The sequence below is a fragment of the Octopus bimaculoides genome, chromosome 14, assembly GCF_046866305.1.
Source record: "Octopus bimaculoides isolate indiv1 chromosome 14, ASM4686630v1, whole genome shotgun sequence".
Lineage (NCBI taxonomy): Eukaryota > Metazoa > Mollusca > Cephalopoda > Octopoda > Octopodidae > Octopus > Octopus bimaculoides.
Window position 1 is genome coordinate 21,602,525 of NC_142941.1, and position 19,816 is coordinate 21,622,340.

General features: G+C 36.0%; 1 protein-coding gene across 6 annotated transcripts in view; it reads right to left on the reverse strand.

Annotated features, from left to right (window-relative positions):
- Positions 1–19,816, reverse strand: part of LOC106876127 (transmembrane protein 230) — a 39,531-nt gene that overhangs the window by 16,890 nt on the left and 2,825 nt on the right. Inside the window, exons 1-2 of one of the 6 annotated variants that reach the window (XM_014924539.3) lie at positions 16,182–18,260; positions 13,205–13,409 (exon numbers count right to left, since the gene is read on the reverse strand). In XM_014924539.3, coding sequence (XP_014780025.1) covers positions 13,205–13,288 — 84 coding nt within the window. In that variant the 5' untranslated portion in view covers positions 13,289–13,409; positions 16,182–18,260. Of the gene's footprint in view, positions 1–2,766; positions 3,334–13,204; positions 13,410–16,181; positions 18,261–19,816 lie in introns of those variants that run through there. The other 5 variants (XM_014924538.3, XM_052972744.2, XM_014924541.3 and 2 more) reach the window with 5 other exon arrangements.

The window sequence follows — 19,816 nt, forward strand, 5'->3', positions numbered from 1 at the left end:
GAGCAAGGAAAATGAAAAACTGATGTTTTTATGAATGAAATCCCTTGAAAAATTTGTTCTGAATTAAAAATGCTGTGAATTTGTGGTTGGCCCTTTTGAAATCTGTAACCAGCGACACTATTATTCATAAATTACGATATAAAATGGATTTAGTAAAATACCTTATATTTTTATTATCTAAGTTCATGTTTAGAATGAAACTTGTCAAATAGAATCTATATAAAATCATGATGGGAAATTTCAATGTAAAACAGTATTTATTTTTCTCTCATGATGCCAGGCAAGGTTGAATCAAGAGATTAGCAACAATACAGGAAGAGTCATTGACAGGCACCAGACTACAACTTCAAATCTCATTGTAAACAAGCTAGCAGAATTGAGTATTAGTCCTGATTTTCAAGCTTTAATTAACTTTTATCTAATTTATCTATTTATTTCTTATTTTGCAAACCTTAAGCAAGAAACTTTATTCAATTAGTCCCAGTAAACTCATTTACAAAACAAACTCAAACTCTAGTCCTTTTTAACAGAATACTTTCTTTTTGACAAGAGGTGCAGGCATGGCTGTGTGGTAAGAAGTCTGCTTCCCAACCACTGAGTGGATTTGGTAGATGGAAACTGAATGCTTCTTAAAAAGTATTCAACCCATGGATTCTATGCCAAAATTTGTTCTCAGTAATTATGTATAGTCTTAAGGCAGCAAGCTGGCAGCATTTTGTCCGTTTTCACATCCTGAGTTCAAATTCTGCCAAGGTCAACTTTGTCTTTCATCCTTTTGGGATCGATAAAATAAGTATCAGTTGAACACTGGAGTTGATGTAATTGACTAGCCCCTCCCCCAAAATTTCAGGCCTTGTGCCTATTAGTAGAAAGAAATATTTTTGTATAGTCTTTATATCACTATTTAGCATATTTTACAATGAAAACTTGTGCTTATTTTATTCGATATCTCTTGAATGCTGTTCTATTTATTCAACTGTTGAATACATGTAAATGCAAATGTTTCAGGTTAATAAAACTTTTTGAGAACTAATACCAATATTAGTACAGTGACCATTATGCACGTAACACGGTCCACCAAATGTTGTTATTCATCAATAATTATTTAACAATCCTAATATCACACTACAAATATATTGACTGAATTTATCCAAGTAAATCTTAGTAAAAATCAATCCTAGCAAGATCTAACCTTGAAATGTTCAGATTCACTTTGTTTTTAATCACTCTACTGCCATATTTCAAAATATTTATAAAAAACATTGAGCAGGCGCAGGAGTGGCTGTGTGGTAAGTAGCTTGCTTACCAACCACATGGTTCCGGGTTCAGTCCCACTGCGTGGCACCTTGGGCAAGTGTCTTCTACTATAGCCTCGGGCCAACCAAAGCCTTGTGAGTGGATTTGGTAGACGGAAACTGAAAGAAGCCCGTCGTATATATGTATGTGCTCCAGCATGGCCACAGTCAAAAGACTGAAACAAGTAAAAGAGTATATATATAAGTGTGTGTGTGTGTTTATGTGTCTGTGTTTGTCCCCCCAACATCGCTTGACAACCGATGTTGGAGTGTTTACGTCCCCGTAACTTAGCGGTTCGGCAAAGAGACTGATAGAATAAGAACTAGGTTTATAAAGAATAAGTCCTGGGGTCGATTTGCTCGACTAAACGCGGTGCTCCAGCATGGCCGCAGTCAAATGACTGAAACAAGTAAAAGAGAGTAAAGAGTAGTTAAAACAAACATGAGGGAACAAGAACACTATCTCTCATTCCTTGCTAAAGAAAGGTGGTAGAGAATCTTCACAATGGAACTGGACCACATCCACACTGAGTGTATGCTTGATAATAACCATTCATCATAATTCCACAAGTCAGCAATTTGTGAATCTTAGACACAATACTAGTTTTAAACCTTAATTATTATTAGAAATTACAGTAGTTACAAACAGAAACAAAGCTTTCCAGATGGTTTCCTCCTAGTTTATGTGAAAATGTACATTATCACATCTTCAAATATATATCATCTTTGCATCTGCTTTCCATGGTGGCATGGGTTGGACATTCTGACAGAATACTTAAGATGAAAGGACCACATCATGCTCCGGTGTTTCAGTTTTGACTTGGCCCTTCTTAATGCCAATGCATTTTTCCTAGCACCAGCACTAATGAGTTTGTCTTGTAATTGACAAGAGTAAAGAGTGAGAGGGGGAATAGGAGATGGTGTGGTCACTTTATGCCAGGTATTGAGAGGTTAAAGAATATTGGGAGGAACAAAAACAGGTTTATTATTGTAGAGGAGATTTGCAGTTGCCTCACATGGGTTGGTGGAGCAGATGGAGGGGGTACTTAAAAAGAGGTCGATATGGTGGAGGTAAAGCACTAGAACATGATCTCAAAGCAAAGAAACAGTAACAGTAACACTCACATACACGCAAACATGACAGGCTTTTTTCAGTTTTCATCTATCAAATACAATTAGAAAACTTTGGTCAGCCCAGAGCTAGAATTATAAGACACTTGCCCAAGGTATCACACAGTGGGACTGAACCTGAAACCATGTGATTGGGAAGCAAACTTCTTACCACATAGCCATGCCTGGGACATAACAAGTAATAAATTCTAAATAATGGACACGTTTAAAAATTGAACAAATAGTCTGAAACCAGAATGTGTTAAAAGAAAAAATGATATGTAAAGGAAGAAAGAAAAAAATAGAAAGCAATCATACACATGAGCACATATTCGATTTTGAAAAGTGAGGTAAAACTGACCTGAAATTTTAGTAGATAGTCAGATTTGTTCTTTTTGGTCATTTTGCAGTGAATTTACTGATAAAACCATACAAACTCAGGTTGAGTGGTTTTGTGTTTGATTTTGTTTTCTTCTCTACACCTAATTAAATATCAGGTGTTACATGCACACACACACACACAAGAGGGAGAAAGAGTCGGTGAAAGAGACAGGAAGTATTCGCCAGGCAAGTTAACTTGACATATGCATATGTAAATGAATACAAGGGTGGGATCAAATGAAAGGGGGGAAGACTGGCTGTATCAACAGTGAAGATATTTTAATGTTGTAGCATTAAGTAAGTGGCTACTATAAGAGAAAGCCAAGCTATTAATATAGATACAACTGATTACAATGTTGTTGGGTATGAAAAAAGAGTGAGTGAGAGAGATTAAGGGATAAGTAAGATCCTGAAAGAAGAGATAAGAGAAGGAGAAATAGATACAGAGAGAGCAAGATAGTAAAATACAGACAGATGAGAGTATATATATCTATAAGTGCCTACATACTAGAAGAGAGATGAAAACCAGTCCTACAATTTAGACTACAAAAGTTTTGGTTTTGTTTTTGATTGCTGGAACAGTCTGTCAAATGAATGTGGGAACTAGCAAATCTGATGCAGTAAGCCAAGAAATTTGAATTAAGATTACACCAACTTTAGGGATGAGAGTAACCATTATTTAAATGGATAATTCTTAAGGAAAGAAACAACCACCAAATTATAATTAAATTAAATATGAAATGTAATAAAGAGTGAGTCTGATCTAGCAGTATTGCACCAACTCCAGACATGTTTCAGTCTTATTAAATCTCCTCAGCAAAACATTGTTTAAATGTTCCTGTAGATATTAAACAGGAGTGGCTGTGTGGTAAGTAGCTTGCTTACCAACCACATGGTTCCAGGTTCAGTCCCACTGCATGGCACCTTGGGCAAGTGTCTTCTACTATAGCTTCGGGCCAACCAAAGCCTTGTTAATGGATTTGGTAGACGGAAACTGAAAGAAGCCTATCGTATATATATGTATATATGCGTGTGTGTATGTTTGTGTGTCTGTGTTTTTTCCCTCCCAACCATCGCTTGACAACCAATGCTGGTGTGTTTACATCCCTGTAACTTAGCGGTTCGGCAAAAGAGACCGATAGAATAAGTACTAGGCTTACAAAGAATAAGTCCTGGTATCGATTTGTTTGACTAAAAGCTGTGCTCCAGCATGGCTGCAGTCAAATGACTAAAACAAATAAAAGAATAACTAAAGAAGTATACAAGATTTTTATGAATGAACACAGAGTGGTGTATAGTAAAAGAATGATTACAAGTAGGTGGTAGGTAAATACCCAAGTAATAATTTATTACAAATAGTAACTTACAATACTGAAATCACTATTTGATTCCCCTCAAGCAATTTTTGAAATTTGTTTACAATCCCTATCTGAAAGAAAAAAGGAATAGTTTGTACAGCGTGGGGAGCATGTTTTGGATTGAAAGGGTGAAGATGTGTGAAATTGTTATGGTTGCCATAAAATGTCATTTTAGAGATCCATGTAATAAACTAAAAAATATGGGTTAATGGAGTTTCAAAGAGCAGCAGTTTACAGAACAAAATACTATTGTTTAGTTCCAAGACAGCCCCGATCAACCAGAACAATGATCATAAGCATTCCAACCCTGATATAATTTAAGCAGGATGATTCCTTTTTTAAGACAGTAAAGTGTGATTTTTATGGAGATTTGGATGCTATTTCCAGGAGGTCCAGTGACCACAGAGAGGCTCCCTTGTTGGTTTGCATGTAATGTTTTGTACAGGGTTTAGAAAGACAATTTAGATGGTAGTAGGGTGTTCTACAATGCAAAGTGTGTAATAGCAGCTGTAGAAGAGGCTCAGACTAAACACTAAATAATAGGGGGCAACAGGTTGAATAAAGGTTTTCAGTATGGCTTTTGAGAAAGATTATTGAAGACTGAGAAATCTTAGTATACAAAAGTCACTGGATAGTTAGAAATAAACAAAAAAAAAAAAGTAAGTCTTTGGTGTATCTTTGAATTTACAACTTCCCAAGGCACACATTTTTCTTCATACATTATCTATACAATGACCATGTTTCTATTCAATATTTAGAAATACATTATCTATACAATGACCATATTTAGAAATACATTCTTTGAAGAAACCTAGCCTAATCTTAAAAATCAAATTGTGTGTGTGTGTGTACGTGTGCGCGCGTGTGTGCATGCACACGTATGCTCTTACTCTAGCCCGTTTCTCATTGTTCATTGACAGAAACCAGATCTGAAACTGTTTCTAAGAATAACTTGACACTGAAAATCATAAAATATTCCAAATCTTTTATCTCTTAGTTGTTTCAGTCATCAGACTGTGGTCATACTGGGGCACCAACTTTGAAGAATTTTAGTCAAATGAATCAGCCTCAGTACTTATTTTTATTTTAAGTCTGGTACTTATTCGATCAGGGATGTAAACACACCAATGCCGGTTGACAAGCAGTGGTGGGGGACAAAGACAGCTACACAGAACACACACAGGCACAACAGGCTTCTTTCAGTTTTTGTCTACCAAATTCACTCACAAAGCTTTGGTCAGCCCAAGGCTATAGTATAAGTGGAACTGAACCTGGAACCATATGAGTTAAACTTTAAAGAGTCTTAACATGGAACTATGGTTTGTAAAGTTATGCTGGCTCTTGACTTAAAACTGAGGGTATACATACATGATACATGTAAAACTGAGATGCTGACTGAATTATGTGGTAAGATGTTTTCTAATTAAAAACATTTTTCAAAATATTTCCCTTACTTAACAGAAGTAATCAAACCAAGTCAGTAGCGGGGGTGGGTGCTCTGAAAGTGTAGCTACTAGAATAAGAATAGCCTGGGCAAAGTTCAGAGAGCTCCTAACTCTGCTGTTAACAAAGGGTCTCTCGCTCAGAGTAAAAGGTAGACTGTATGGCACATGTGTGCGAACTGCCATGCTACATGGCAGTGAAACATGTGCCGTGACTGCTGAAGACATGCATAAACTTGCAAGGAATGAAGCCAGTATGCTCCGCTGGATATGTAATGTCAGTGTGCATACACGACAGAGTGAAAGCGCCCTGAGAGTAAAGTTGGATTTAAGAAGCATCAGATGTGGTGTGCAAGAGAGACGACTGCGCTGGTATGGTCATGTGTTGCGAATGAATGAGGATAGCTGTGTGAAAAAGTGACATACCCTAGCAGTTGAGGGAACCTGTGGAAGAGGTAGACCCAGGAAAACTTAGGATGAGGTGGTGAAGCACGACCTTCAAAAATTGGGCCTTACTGAGGCAATGACTAGTGACTGGGACCTTTGGAGATATGCTGTGCTTGAGAAAACCTGACAAGCCAAGTGAGACCATAGCCCATGGTCTATGCCAGTGGGTGTAACCAGCCCATGTGAAGACCTATTGAGACAAGTGAAATCAAAATCAAAATTGCTGACGTGGCCAATGATGGTACCGCTTGATTGGCACTCGTGCCAGTGGAATGTTAATAGCACATCCAAATGTGGGGTGTAACCGGCCCACTTATGAGTACCCCTCATTCATTGGACAATGAACTTTGCTTGCGAAGACCTAATGAGGCAAGTGCAAACAAATCAAAATCGCTGACATGGCCGATGACAGTACTGCCTGATTGGTGCCAGTAGAACATTAAAAGCACAACGGATTGGCTCCTGTGCTGGTGACATGTGAAAAGCACCATTCAAGTATGATTGTTGCCAGCATCACCTTACCGGCATATGTACCGGTGGCATGTGAAAAACAACATTCGAGTGTGGTCATTGCCAGTGCTGCCGGACTGGCTCCTGTGCAGGTAGCACATAAAAACACCTTTTGAGCATGAGCGTATTCGTTGCCAGAACCGCCTGACTGGCACGTAAAAAGCACCCACTACACTCTTGGAGTGGTTGGCGTTAAGAAGGGCATCCAACTGTAGAAACTTTGCCAGATCAGATTGAATTTGGTGCAGCCTCTGGCTCACCAGTCCTCAGTCAAACCATCAAACCCATGCCAGCATGGAAAGCGGACGTTAAACAATGATGATGATGATGATGTTGCTTTTTAATAATGTAAAATTTTATTTCTATTAACTTGAATTAAAGCATATTCAAAATAACTATATGTACATTTTCTTAATTTTTAATACTTTTCTTTACTATGCTACATTTTTCAATGTGGAGAAACTATTTCAACTAGATTTGTAACTTACCCATATTTTAAAAATTCATTTGAAATATAATTTCTGACATATTTGTGAGTGAATTTTAACTCTATTTTCATCTGATGAAATGTGTTTTCAGCTCCTTTTCCATCACAGTACTTTGTCTTCAAGCATATACTGCCACATATTCATATACATTCTTTAATCAATTTGTTCAGCTTTAGTAATGTTTTCTCTATTAATTCAAGACACTGTGAAATGTAGTCTTTTTCTTTGTTTCTTCAATGTAAAGACTGAAGAGGATTACAACTTCATTCATCAACGTTTAATATCCATTTCCCATACCGGCATGACAGGAGCTAGCCAGGCCAGGGGGCCGCATCAGGTTCCATAGTCTGTTTTGGCTTGGTTTCTATAGCTGGATGACCTTCCTAATGTCAAGCACCCAACAGAGTGTACTGGGTGCTTTTTACATGGCATCATCATCAGTACATTTTACATGGCACTATCAGCAGTGGTTTTTAAGTGGCACCCAGAATTCCTAGAATTCAAACAGAGCCAGATGAAATATCATTGACAACAGCAAGGAGGGTTCTAAAAATGAGTGAGGAGAAGACCTCCAGAAATCTTGACTTTGAATTCAAGTGGCTATTACTTCCTCTTTTGAGAGTCAAGGCCAGTTTCTAAAAAGCAGTAGGTTTGAACATTGATATGTACCATTTGTCTCATATACAGATTGCTCAACAGTGATGGAAATAATCTGCACATAACCCAATATAGGATTAGCTAAAAACAGTTTGTACAGATTTAATATTTTCTTTTATTGAAAAACACATTGTTAGTATTATACAGATTTTCTGTAATCAGCAAAAATCAAAGACATGAGAAGATACTTCCTAAGGGGAGAGAAACTAAAGTAATTTATAATTATTGTGTAATTGAAGTTGTTGTTACTCAAAATAAATAATATTTAGATGATATTATAATAAAGGCCAAGTCAGTAGAGTGCTGAATTGAATGTTTTATAATCTAATTTATTGTTAAACAATTCTGAGTTCAAATCACATCAACATTGACTATTATCTTGCCAAAGTTTGATAAAATAAGATACTGATATGACTTTAGTTGACTATAATTCTTATTATAGCAACTCAAGAGAATAGGTTACTGACACAACTTGATGTGCGACTTGGATTAATTCTGACAAGCTTTTCTACATTCAAATCAATGTCATTGTTTGTTTAATTTTGCATTAAAGGTTTTAAACAAGCACTCTAATAAAATCGTTTGAAGATGCAAATCTGAATCAGTGGTTGGAACATATAGATATGAATACAAACTTTGTTATAGCCAATCTGTTGCATACTTAAGACAAGCTAAGAGCCAAAAGAAATACAAAACATTTCTTCTGACAAATTATTTTACCAATCCACCACCTTTTGTCAGTTCTATGAGAAACATTATGTAAAATAAAGATGTCTTGCAAACGCTGGACTATTTGAACTAGCTTTTAAAGGAAAACAAAATATTTAATGTATACTTTTATTCTTTCATTAATTTTAGTACTTTGGAGTGTGGTCATGCTGGGGCACTGATTGAAATGTTTTTAATCAATTATATCACCACTACTTAGTTTAGTACATATTTTATCTCTGTTTATTTAATAATTCCTCACTGGCACAGAGAGATGTAACTCAGCACCTAAGTATACACCATTTTACTAATACACACATAATTTTTACCTTACTTTTCTGACATAGGTTGAACTGGTTTGTCTCAACCCAGCATCTCTTTACTTGTTGCAGTCATTCATCATCTTCTTTGTGAGGTCCAGCATCCTACGATCAGACCACATTGCTTCTCCCCACACCTTCTCCTCTTCCATGGGTTCCTTCGACTTGCACTGTATGAATTTTTACACCCAACTTTATCACACAAACATATCAGCAAAGTCTTCTCTCCTGAACACAACAGCCAATACTTCTAAAGCCCAGTTTTCTCTAAGCAGATTTGTTTCCCATCATCCATGTATGCTCATGTTTCATAAGCAGCAGAGCATGCTTGCCTAATATCATTCCAGCTTTTGCACACCCTCCACATTCTGTAACCATGCCTTGTTACCATGCAATAGCTCACTATGAACTTAAGCATTATGCAGTCTGTCCCAAAGAAAGAAACTCTTTGTCCCTAAGAAAGGTAATAACTCCCTGAATTTTTTCAACCCTATCCTTTCTCTGGCTACTATGCTTTCAAAATATCCAATTCCTTTACTGATCAGTTTACTTGATTCACAGAAGCTATCAATTATATCTAACAGCCTTCTGAGCAGTTGAAGACTTCACTTCTTTTGCTCTCTTACTGATAAATAAATTGTGCATTTATTGTATGTGAAATCCTTCTGTCATCCTAACACAGATCCAGCTGAACTTTTTGTATACCCACTGTTGCAGTGGAGACACAGTACTGTGTCCCTAACTTCTCCCATTCTGCATATCAAGCATAGCCACTTCTTCATTAGTTGCAGTATTCAGTTTTCTTTTCTGCTAAAACTTCCATCTTCACTAAACTGATTTTAGGTATCCCAATCCTAGACACTGCCTACACATTTGGAACTTTACTATTTCTTTAACTAATTCACCTATGAGAGAGAATTAGATTGTCTTGAATTTCAATGTTATGGCCAGAAGAACTATAAACAAGAGGGGAGATGAGAAATGAACCCTGACGAAACATTGACCTGAACCATAAATTCTTTAGAGCTTGTTGCTAACTCACTTAGTTGAGAGAACACCTATACATGGCTTGCATGTCTCACAAGCCATCCTTCTAAAACAGGTTTCTTTGCATTCACAAGAATACAGAGAATGGAACACTATCAGAAGCCTCTTCCAAATCAACAAATACTAAGTATAATGGTTTGTTTGTGTGACTATTATGCTTTTGATATGGTTTTTACAGCTGGATACTCTTCCTCTTGTCAACTTTGTTACGGTATTGAGTGCATTACCATGCAATCAGTTCTGTCAGGACTAAAGTGTTTCCTCTTCACTTTATCAATTTTAATTGAGTACCTGTTCTCTTAGATGGGCTGCCTATACCACAACTTACAGAGACTGCATCTCTGTATGATAAGGCCCAAACCGTCTTTTGCATACTGTTGGATTTGTTCAGAATGACCACTATCCAAGACAGGTTACCTTCACTATGGTTGAGGAGTGGAGGTAGGCTGTCATTTGATGCAACTAAAGCAGTTTCTTTGACATAGGTAAATCATTGTGTAAATGGTGCTACATGGACTGGACTAAAGGCAGGTGAGCCATGATTTTCATGAACAATGGTTGGTACCAACTTAAAAATGGATGCATTTGTGTATCAGGTTCGGTTAATTACAGTAAAAATATATAGTTGATAAATAAATGTACAGAGAAAAAATAACAATCTGCTTTATAGGAGTTGCTCATTACATTGCATTTGCTCTTTATGAGTTTAAACAATGTTTAAAGTTGGCCAACAAAAATATTTTTTAATGACCAGGATAACATACATAGCTCTCTATAGGAATCTATCGTGTGTGTGTGTGTGTGCATATGCACGCACACACTACACAGACTTCTGCACAGAATTTATTTACAACTTTCACTTACAAAGCATTGGTCAACTCTAGGCTATGATAGAAGTTACTTGCCCAAACTTCCATACAGAGGGATTGCAGGTGTGAGCCCCATGAGTCAGAGTAGCTGTTCCAGCACATCTCCCTCACTATCTTCCAGGGCAATGCCTTTCCCATTTTGTCTGCTGGTGCCATGAAAAATGTTTCTATATTGCGAGTAGCAAGATTCTCCATTAATCCTTCCATTAACTACTCTGCATTTTACAACATCAACTAATATCAATTTCATTTTTAATTGACTATCATAGCCTTGTGGTTGCAAAAGCAAACTTTTGAAGTATACATGCATTTTTCCTTTTTTGTTTATTGACACAGAAGTTAGTTAAAATGAAAAATGGAGAAACTAAAACAAAGCAGTATTGCAAACATTTCAAAAGCTGCCATCAGAAAAGAAACAAAATGGATATACAGCTTGTTGCATAAAGAAAACTGTTTACAGTTTTTTTCGTTTCAGTTGTGAATGGACTGTAATTTTTATATGTATTTCAAAGTTTAATACTTTTGGTAGTCACCATTCTAGAATGTCCTTGTGCAAATACAAAGATCTTTCTTTTCAACTAGTCTATATGTTCATCATTTCAACTCATGAGATTTTATTAACGTTATTTCTTTAACCACAACAGGGTTTGAAGAGAGGACTGTCACATAAAAGCAAATATAACTGATGATGATTATTTTTTTGGCTTTTGATAACAAATACAGAATCTTCTCATATATTCATCTGAATAACACTGTGAAGCAAACTTTCTCTTTTTTTTTTCTTGTTGTTGTCTTTGGGCAGTAAGTGTTATTTCCTATTTACTTCCATCTAAAAATCAAAGGAAATGACTACTATTCACTTCAAACTCTGCTTTTGTGACCTGGACACCAATGTTTTGAAACTGACCTATTTTCCATTACATTCCAGAGATTCAGCACTGAATTGCTGAAGCAGAAATATTGTTATAGCAAATATTCTGCTCAATACCACAGATATGGTTGTCAGTTGCTTGAGCTTAACTAGTTGAGCATGTCCCTTAGTGGTTAACAATATGTACATCTCTGATCATGAGCAGGAGTAGTTGGGAAGCATCATAGTCATGTGTTGAGAGGGATTCTCTGGGGTTTGAATAAATATAACAAAAGCAAAGTTTGGAGGAAATGTTAACTATTTTTCATACTTTCTAAGCATTAGGAAATAACAGTTGCTATCCAAGGACAAAAATCGTGTTACAGTGTTATGTTTCCGATGAATTCATGAGCTTGTTGACCTTGACAATTGATCAATACAGTTATATTAGCCAATTAAAGCATACAAATGCTATTGTATTTTTGTAATAGCCTTCGCAACAGAATATAAATATTATATACCAAAGTGTTTTGTTGTAATATATTTATGGCCTTGTCCCTGATGCTCTATTCCATTATATTAGCAGAGTATCATATAAACAGATACTGATTGATATTAAATAATATATATTACAGTAAAAAAAAAATTAAAGTCAATGGTACTCTCTTAGTTTTAACACCTGATCTCTTGCCAATAGGTATAACTGTTACTTCTAAAATGCTTTAGTAGAATACTGAGTTTGCTCGGTAAGCAAAGTGAAGCTATGTCACAAGTATGATTTGAAACTCATATCTAATGATTTCCTAATGTTTGTATGTATGCACAAATGGCTTCAATTGTCAGTCAATATGAGATGAATGAGAATATTTAAAAGAACATTTACCTTTTTGGTGCAATTATACAACCTTAACACAAGCCAATGTTAAATACTAGTCAGCATCAACAGATTTTCGTTTGAAATTTAAAGAAATTTGAAAATACCACAAGATATAAATTATTTCAGACTTTTATCTAGAATTGGAGTAAGGTGGTAAATGAGGTGGAATTATTCTATGAGACAAAGGTCACATGTCACATTTCTAAATACTGAATATTAATACTCTTGAGTATATAATTGCTAACATACACTATATTATTAGACTACAAGGGGGAAGAGGGATTATATGAATAAAGTACCAACTTCCTGGCTCATAGGTTAGTTTGTATCCTGATACAATCATTACTTGGTGTTATGTTAAAGCTTCCAGTCTCTCTAAGTATATCAGATCATTCTAGTATAATATTGACGACTGAGACATTTGTGCCATTATCAAGAGCATTAACACAAAACTGATTTTTTTTTTACTTTGAGATAATGCCACAAACATTTTCCATATTAGTTTGGCTAAGATGGGTTTTACAAATTTGAACATTTTCACATAGATGGAGCAATTGTTTTAACTTGTGAAGTAGACATGGAAACTATTTTCAATGAAGCAGATATAAGTAATTATAGTTGCATGTTTTTCCAAATGTATACATCACAATGAATGCAGTGAGACAATTATAGTAACGAGCTTTAACTAAATTAATGCCTACAGTTAAGCTTGCATTCTTGACTCATGAGCCAGAAAGTTAAACATTCCAACGAGTCACAAACTTCAAAATCAGTCGTTTAAATATATGGTTTGTCTTTCTAGTGTTAAGATGATGATAACGATAATGAAGATAATGTTTCTTTACCTGCATGTCCACAAAGCCATCATCAGACTTACTTAGCCGCTGGTACCGAGCTGACCCACTTCCATTGAAGAAGCGACGGGACATTTTCCCTAGCTTGGAAATGATGGGTTTTTTAAATGAATTCAATTACTCAATGTTTTGATTATTATTATTATTTTCTCCTTCCCTTCAAAAACAACAGTGTTAATATTTCATTCCTGATAATCTGGAAAGAAAAAGATTTATTTAAAAAACTTCTTAGCACTTAGAAAATTAAATCATACATGTGGGAAGAGAAGAATTTTGTAGGAAATAGAAGCATTTCTACAGCAAATGATTTTAAGCACTTGTTAAAATGTTGGAAAACCACATACACAAAACAACAAGGACAAATGGATGCAAATGGAAAGAAACTTAAGAAGATAATGTGGTATGAGCTTCATGTTAATTTTCTCAAATGCTTACAAAGAACGGAATGAAAGAAGTTTCTGCTGTGTAACAAACAGATGCAAAACAAATTTTATCTGTATTACACAACCTGGATGCTGGGGTTTAGGTTCAGATCAGTCTTAATCAAGGAGATATATGGTCAAAGATGTTAACAGCTATTATCATTCTGTCTTTTTATCAGTTGTTGTGTGTATAATATATTCCTTTTTTAAGATAGAACATGATTTCAGGTAAAGTTGAGCAACACATAGAGGCCTCCATTTATGATTTAAAAAGGAATGTATCTGACATATACTAACATTATTCTAAAGATTAAGCTTTATTTAAAAATTGGAAGAGATCCTCACCACAGCAGATTTGGCAAGAACCCACAGATGTAATGTGATAAACTGAAAGTTATTAGATGACTGAGACACAAAACAGGAAAATGTAACCTGGTATTTATTACAACAGTTAACTTCTTCTGAACTAATTATTTGAATATTATGAGAAACTTTAACAAGTGTGTGGACTACAAACTGTCTGTCAATCTTTTATTTGGTAGAAAATTCCTACCTAGATTTCATCATAGATCTCTTGAATTCGAAAGTTACATCCTCAAGGATACTGAGGCCATCCAGCTCATGGTACTTGATTGTGATATCACATATGTCAAAGGAGATGCCACTCCTCATGTTGATGCAATCTCAAGGTTAAATTTTAAACTGAAAGACATTAATCTAGATTACGATGATAAATGAATTCTATATTAGATAGGAACTGATGATTTGTCATAATCAACTAGCTTTGGAAACACTGCATGAGCCAATAGTGGGCAAAATCATTTCCAGAATAAGAAAAGAATATCTGAAGTAATTGCTTCAATGCAAAAAGACCCTATAAGCTTATTTAAAATACATTAACTCAGAAAAACTAAATATTATGCAATATCGATCTCATTATTTTACTAGAAGTATCTAGGAAATAAATCATTAAAGGCATTCATGACAATTTTCATTGTATAAATACTGCTACAATCTTAAATGGCAACCTTTCTAATTCATGGAATATTGAGGACCACCTGTCTAAAATGTGCATGGATAAAATATTTTCAAAAGGTTTCATTTGGGGTTCAAGGCGTTTGATCCCTTGATTCATGTACAACCATGTTGAAAGTATTAGATTGATGCTTGTCTCAGTGGATTCCATTTCAGGATGGCTAGAGTATTCCTGTCCTTACTAGCAAGAACTCAACCATACAACAAATAATTAAAAGCAATTTTATCAGAGAATGGTGTGCCCTATTTCCTAATGTTGAGTAATGCTTCCAAATTTCTTGGTAACTTGTTCTTGGCTACAGAAAATTGGCTGTATTCCTCACAAAACGTCAAATGGGATTGTGGAACAGACAGCTATATAAAGTGGGTTTACAGGCATTCTCTCACCATGGTAAAAAGAAGTTTAAATCGTTTCACCCCGACTATTGCTTAATCACTATACAATTTTTTCTAAGTGGACAAGTAGAAAGTTCTGCTTTGTTAGGACAGCAACTCCATGCACCCTATTCCATAGAGCAAACTTTGTGATGCAAACTGGAAACAACACGGCTATCATTACAAGGAACAGGGTTGGAATTTTGGTTCATGCAGACCTAAACTCAAGCCACTTAAAACAAGTGAGAATGATTGTAAACGTTGTGACGATATCCATTTCAATAGCAGTGTGTCTCCTGGTATAAGAAGTAATTGTAGTGGTGACGTGGAACTGGATCGAGCCTGTAGTGAAGGAATTCTTCAGGGGACACAGACTAACCGGGGTATAAAGCCCCACGTTTCTACATATGAAGATTAATAGTGCTTTAGCAGAGTGCAAAACTTTGATTATAAGAAATTATGAATATTGCTTTTCATACATATATCACTGATATGCTAATAATGCTGCACACTTTTTATATGATTGCACACGATTAGGTATATTTAAGGTAGCTATTTTCGTAAATTTTATTTTCTTAGTGAAAATCGTGCAGGTGAAAGAATCAAATAATACCGCTATATTTACATAATCAGTTAGACCCGTCAGCTGAGATTTCTAAATGTAATGGATCCCGTATGAACATGACAATATTTGGATAAATCCTACTATCATAGACACATTATAATGCTTTTGGTCTCCACAATCAATGGTAATTTACAGTTAAAATCAATAGTATGTGTATTTTCAATGACTACAATAATTCTGATGCAATGTTTTTTGTTCTGTAACTTTAGATCAAATTAATTAACTAACAACTGCAATTCATTGAATATTTATTTTTATCTGCAGAAACCACAATTATAGCAAATCCATCAGTTATTAACAAGCATAAAGTATACATAATCTCTATTATATATGTGTGTGTGTGTGTGTTTAAAATTTTTTACTTCACATAGTGAGAAGACACGTAACTTTGTTATGTTGAAAAAAATTCATCGCAGTCGTCAGTTACTAAGTTTTGCATTGGTCAACACAATAATTACATATGAATCAGATAGAAAACTTCTGAAACGATTTAATGCATCAAACTAAATACCTTTGAATATTTATTTTTATTTCACTTCAAACTTTACAGGAATCAACTTTGTTTCTTATATTTACATCACAAACAACTTGCTTAGTGTTGATGCCAGCGGAGTCAGTTAGTGTCAATGGCTAGGTTTTCGTTTCGTATCGAGTTACGTTGGATACCGACTGTTCGCTGCTGTCAATCATGGATTCAGCAACAAATAATCAAAGATCCTTCGGCAGTGACTGTCCTATATTGGCAAAAGTAAAGAACGCACGCCCGGTGTTTACGGTTAGGGTTACGCCGAAAACGGAAAGTGTACGTATACATTACGTCCTCCCCTACATTTGTATAACTAGGACTAAGACTATATTATCCAATGTTTCTAAGAGTATAATTTAAGGGAATTTAGTCGCTATTTTGAACAGGACGTGCGACCGCGTAGTAACTCCCTTGTAACGCGGTGAAAATGCAACGAATGCCACTTCGCCTTTAAACACATTGTGTTGGTGGAGGCATCAACAAGTATTCGATACGGGACTTATATGCTACATCTACAAAAAAAAAAAAAATCATTAACAGCACTGCAACGTCACCGAAAACTTTTTTTTCATTCGTCTGTCACATACCTGTCAATCAGAGATTTGTTAAGCTTGATAAGGTAAAACTAATTTTCCCTTGTCGGAATAGAGAGGTTTCTTCGCTTCTGGCACACCCTACGAAGAAAAAGTGTTTACCTTGTCACTATGTTTACGTTTCTCTTCATCTGGCTTTCTGTGAAATACAAATCAATCTTAAATATTATTGTAAATGTCTATGAGAATTACATATGAGTTTGGTAAGTATTTGATCAAGTCCAAATAACGAAGTCCCACAGTAAAGTATTTATCCAAATAAAGTTATAGTTGTACAAAATTCTTTACCGGCAGAAGCTTTATTCAAGTGAATAACAATGCTATTCACACAGAAACGATAGCCATGTTAAGTGGGACTGGCCACGTGACCATTAGGTTGTGTCACATGATATAGTAAGTATGGAAAGCAATAATTATAAATCTGTGTTCTTTTTATTATACAATTGACTTCTGATATTTTTGTTTTCTACTCTTACTGTTTAAGCATTTCACCTTATAACCGAAACTGACCAAACTGTTAAAGAATGAGGAACGTTTCTATTGGGCCATAAAATCTTGCGAATTTCTCTTTCCATTTGCATTCTTGAATTGACGTAAATATGAGAACCAGCACCACGCGCAGAATCTGCTCGCTTGTTGAAAGCCAGGTCTGTTTGTAGAACCCAGTTGCACTGGTTAAAGAAGCTAGCTGCATTTATAGTAGAATGATAAGGTGCAACTCTCTGATTTTGTATTCAGTATGCATGAACACTGCAGCAAAAATTAACTAAAAGGAAAATTAAGTGTTGGACCATGTATGCAACTTGATATACATTTTAAGGATAACAGTTGCGTAAAGAAATGCCAAACAATCTAAATGGACGGAATCTGCTAGGGCGGAAGACCAAGAAAGACATAAGAGGTCGTGAAGGCTGTACCTCGCAGAGGTGAGAAAGCAACAAGTGGTGCGATGCTATGCTTGAGAAGATCCGTCCCAACCAAGGGTCCTACTAAAACACACCGGAAGATTGATCTGGATATATTAATATATTTTTACTAATCAGTTAAGACTTGTGCACACCGTAGGCTTGTTTAATTTTCGGCAAATGATTTATACACCGGTAGATAATGTTTAATTGCTTTGTTTTTGCGTTCACGGCTGTAAAACAGGTCACACTCTGCTTTGCGTCTCAGCTGTCCTTGCCTAGTATCTTCAACAGTTAGTTATACCGTCGATGTTTGCGTCATGGTATCTTCCTCGAGAATACTCAAGCACGCACCGAAGTATTCATGTGGTGTTTGCATACGGAGCTGCGGTTATGAAAGCGTTTTCTGCTTTGTGTGTTGGTTATAATTCCACAAAGACTGCGAGTACCTCTCAACTGCGATGTTGTCCGCGTTGGAAAGTAACGTCAACGATTACGTGTGCGCTTCATGCTGCCGTAGGGATAACACATTTGACTACGAGGAGTCACTAGGTCGACTGTCGCCCGCGAAAGACTTCGCCGCTTTAGAGACTGCCATCGTGATGGAATCGATCTTGTTACAAAATGTGCCAAGATCCGATGAGCCTTTTTTGTCACCGAAAATCGAGAGCGCAATCGACGATAAATCCAAGCTATAGCTTCTGACGTCCGATGAAGTATCCTATATTCCTGTCCACGTTACAGCGGAAGGTAAATGTTTGTTTCACGCTGTGTCCGTGCACGTCTACAGCAATGAGCTGCATTCAAATAAATTGCGTGTGCGAACCTGTATCGAGTTGGTGAAACAATGCCGTTAATACGCTTTTTAGATTGTTCATGATATAAACAGAGCAACCTTGAGGTTGATCATGTTCATAACTTCATAGCTAAAAAGATTGTCATTTGTGGAGCTGCAGGCTGTGCATACAAGAGGTGTGCCACGTGTACCTACTGTAATCATTGTTAAGAAGAAGAAAAAAAAGTTGTATTATTCTCAAATTATTGTGTTTTTCTCTGTGACACATCGTTGCCTTGATGACAAGTCTACGGTGTGTTGAAATCATTCTCCGACTTAATCCGAAAGTCTAACAAGTCTATGGCGTGCACAAGTCTTAACTGATTAGTAAAAATATATTAATATAGCAAGATCAATGCGCCGGCGTGTTTTAGTAGGACCGGTCAGTTTACAAATGCTCACGAAATTAGTTTTTCTCTCCGGAAGTTTTAGATATAGAAATATTTCTAGACGCATTAAAATAACTTTAAATATTAATTGAAAGAACGGTCAATATACAGTTTAAGCTCCGGTCACGAACCCCCACCCTGCAAAAAAAAAAAACAGCCTACAAGGTGTAAAAAAATGTGTAGAAAACGAATACGAAAAAAAAATTGCGCAAACGAACGGGGGGGGGGGGGGGGAGCGGAGAGGACTTTCAGAAAATTCACAAGATCCGATTTTTCCCTTATAACTTTCAGGAAAATGGATATATATTGATGAAATTTTATAGAAATACCGTTCAAATGGCACAAATTACGATTATAAAGAAATTTCTGGGGAAAATGTTTTCCGAAGGGGTGGGGATTTCGGAAAATTCACACGGTCCAAATTCTCTCTGTTATTTAGACTATGGTCAGTAGTGTAGGTGAAACCCTAAACAAAGGATGTAGAGAAGATTTCCCGCTCGTATTGACAAGCAACAAGAGGGTAGATTTGGTTTCAAATCTCAGGCAGGGATAACCTACATCCCTACATATTCTACAAACACGCTTCAGATAGTGTACATTCCGATTATATCGGAATTTGTTGTGAAAAAAAAAAAAAAAATTCTGCGGGTAGGGAGAGGAGCTTCAAAAAGTTCACACGAGTCGGATTTGTTTCAGAAAAATGGATATAGCGTACACTTGAGTGAAATTCCTCTCCTCTCTATTATATATACATACATACGAACGTAGTAGATAACAGCTAGCCTTTGGCCGCATTTTTGAACCCTGTTGTGTCCACTATGATTGTTTGGTATTGGCCCAATCTGTCGCTTGCTCTATCGCGTGCCAATATGCAACCCAACCAATCGCAGCCTTCAAA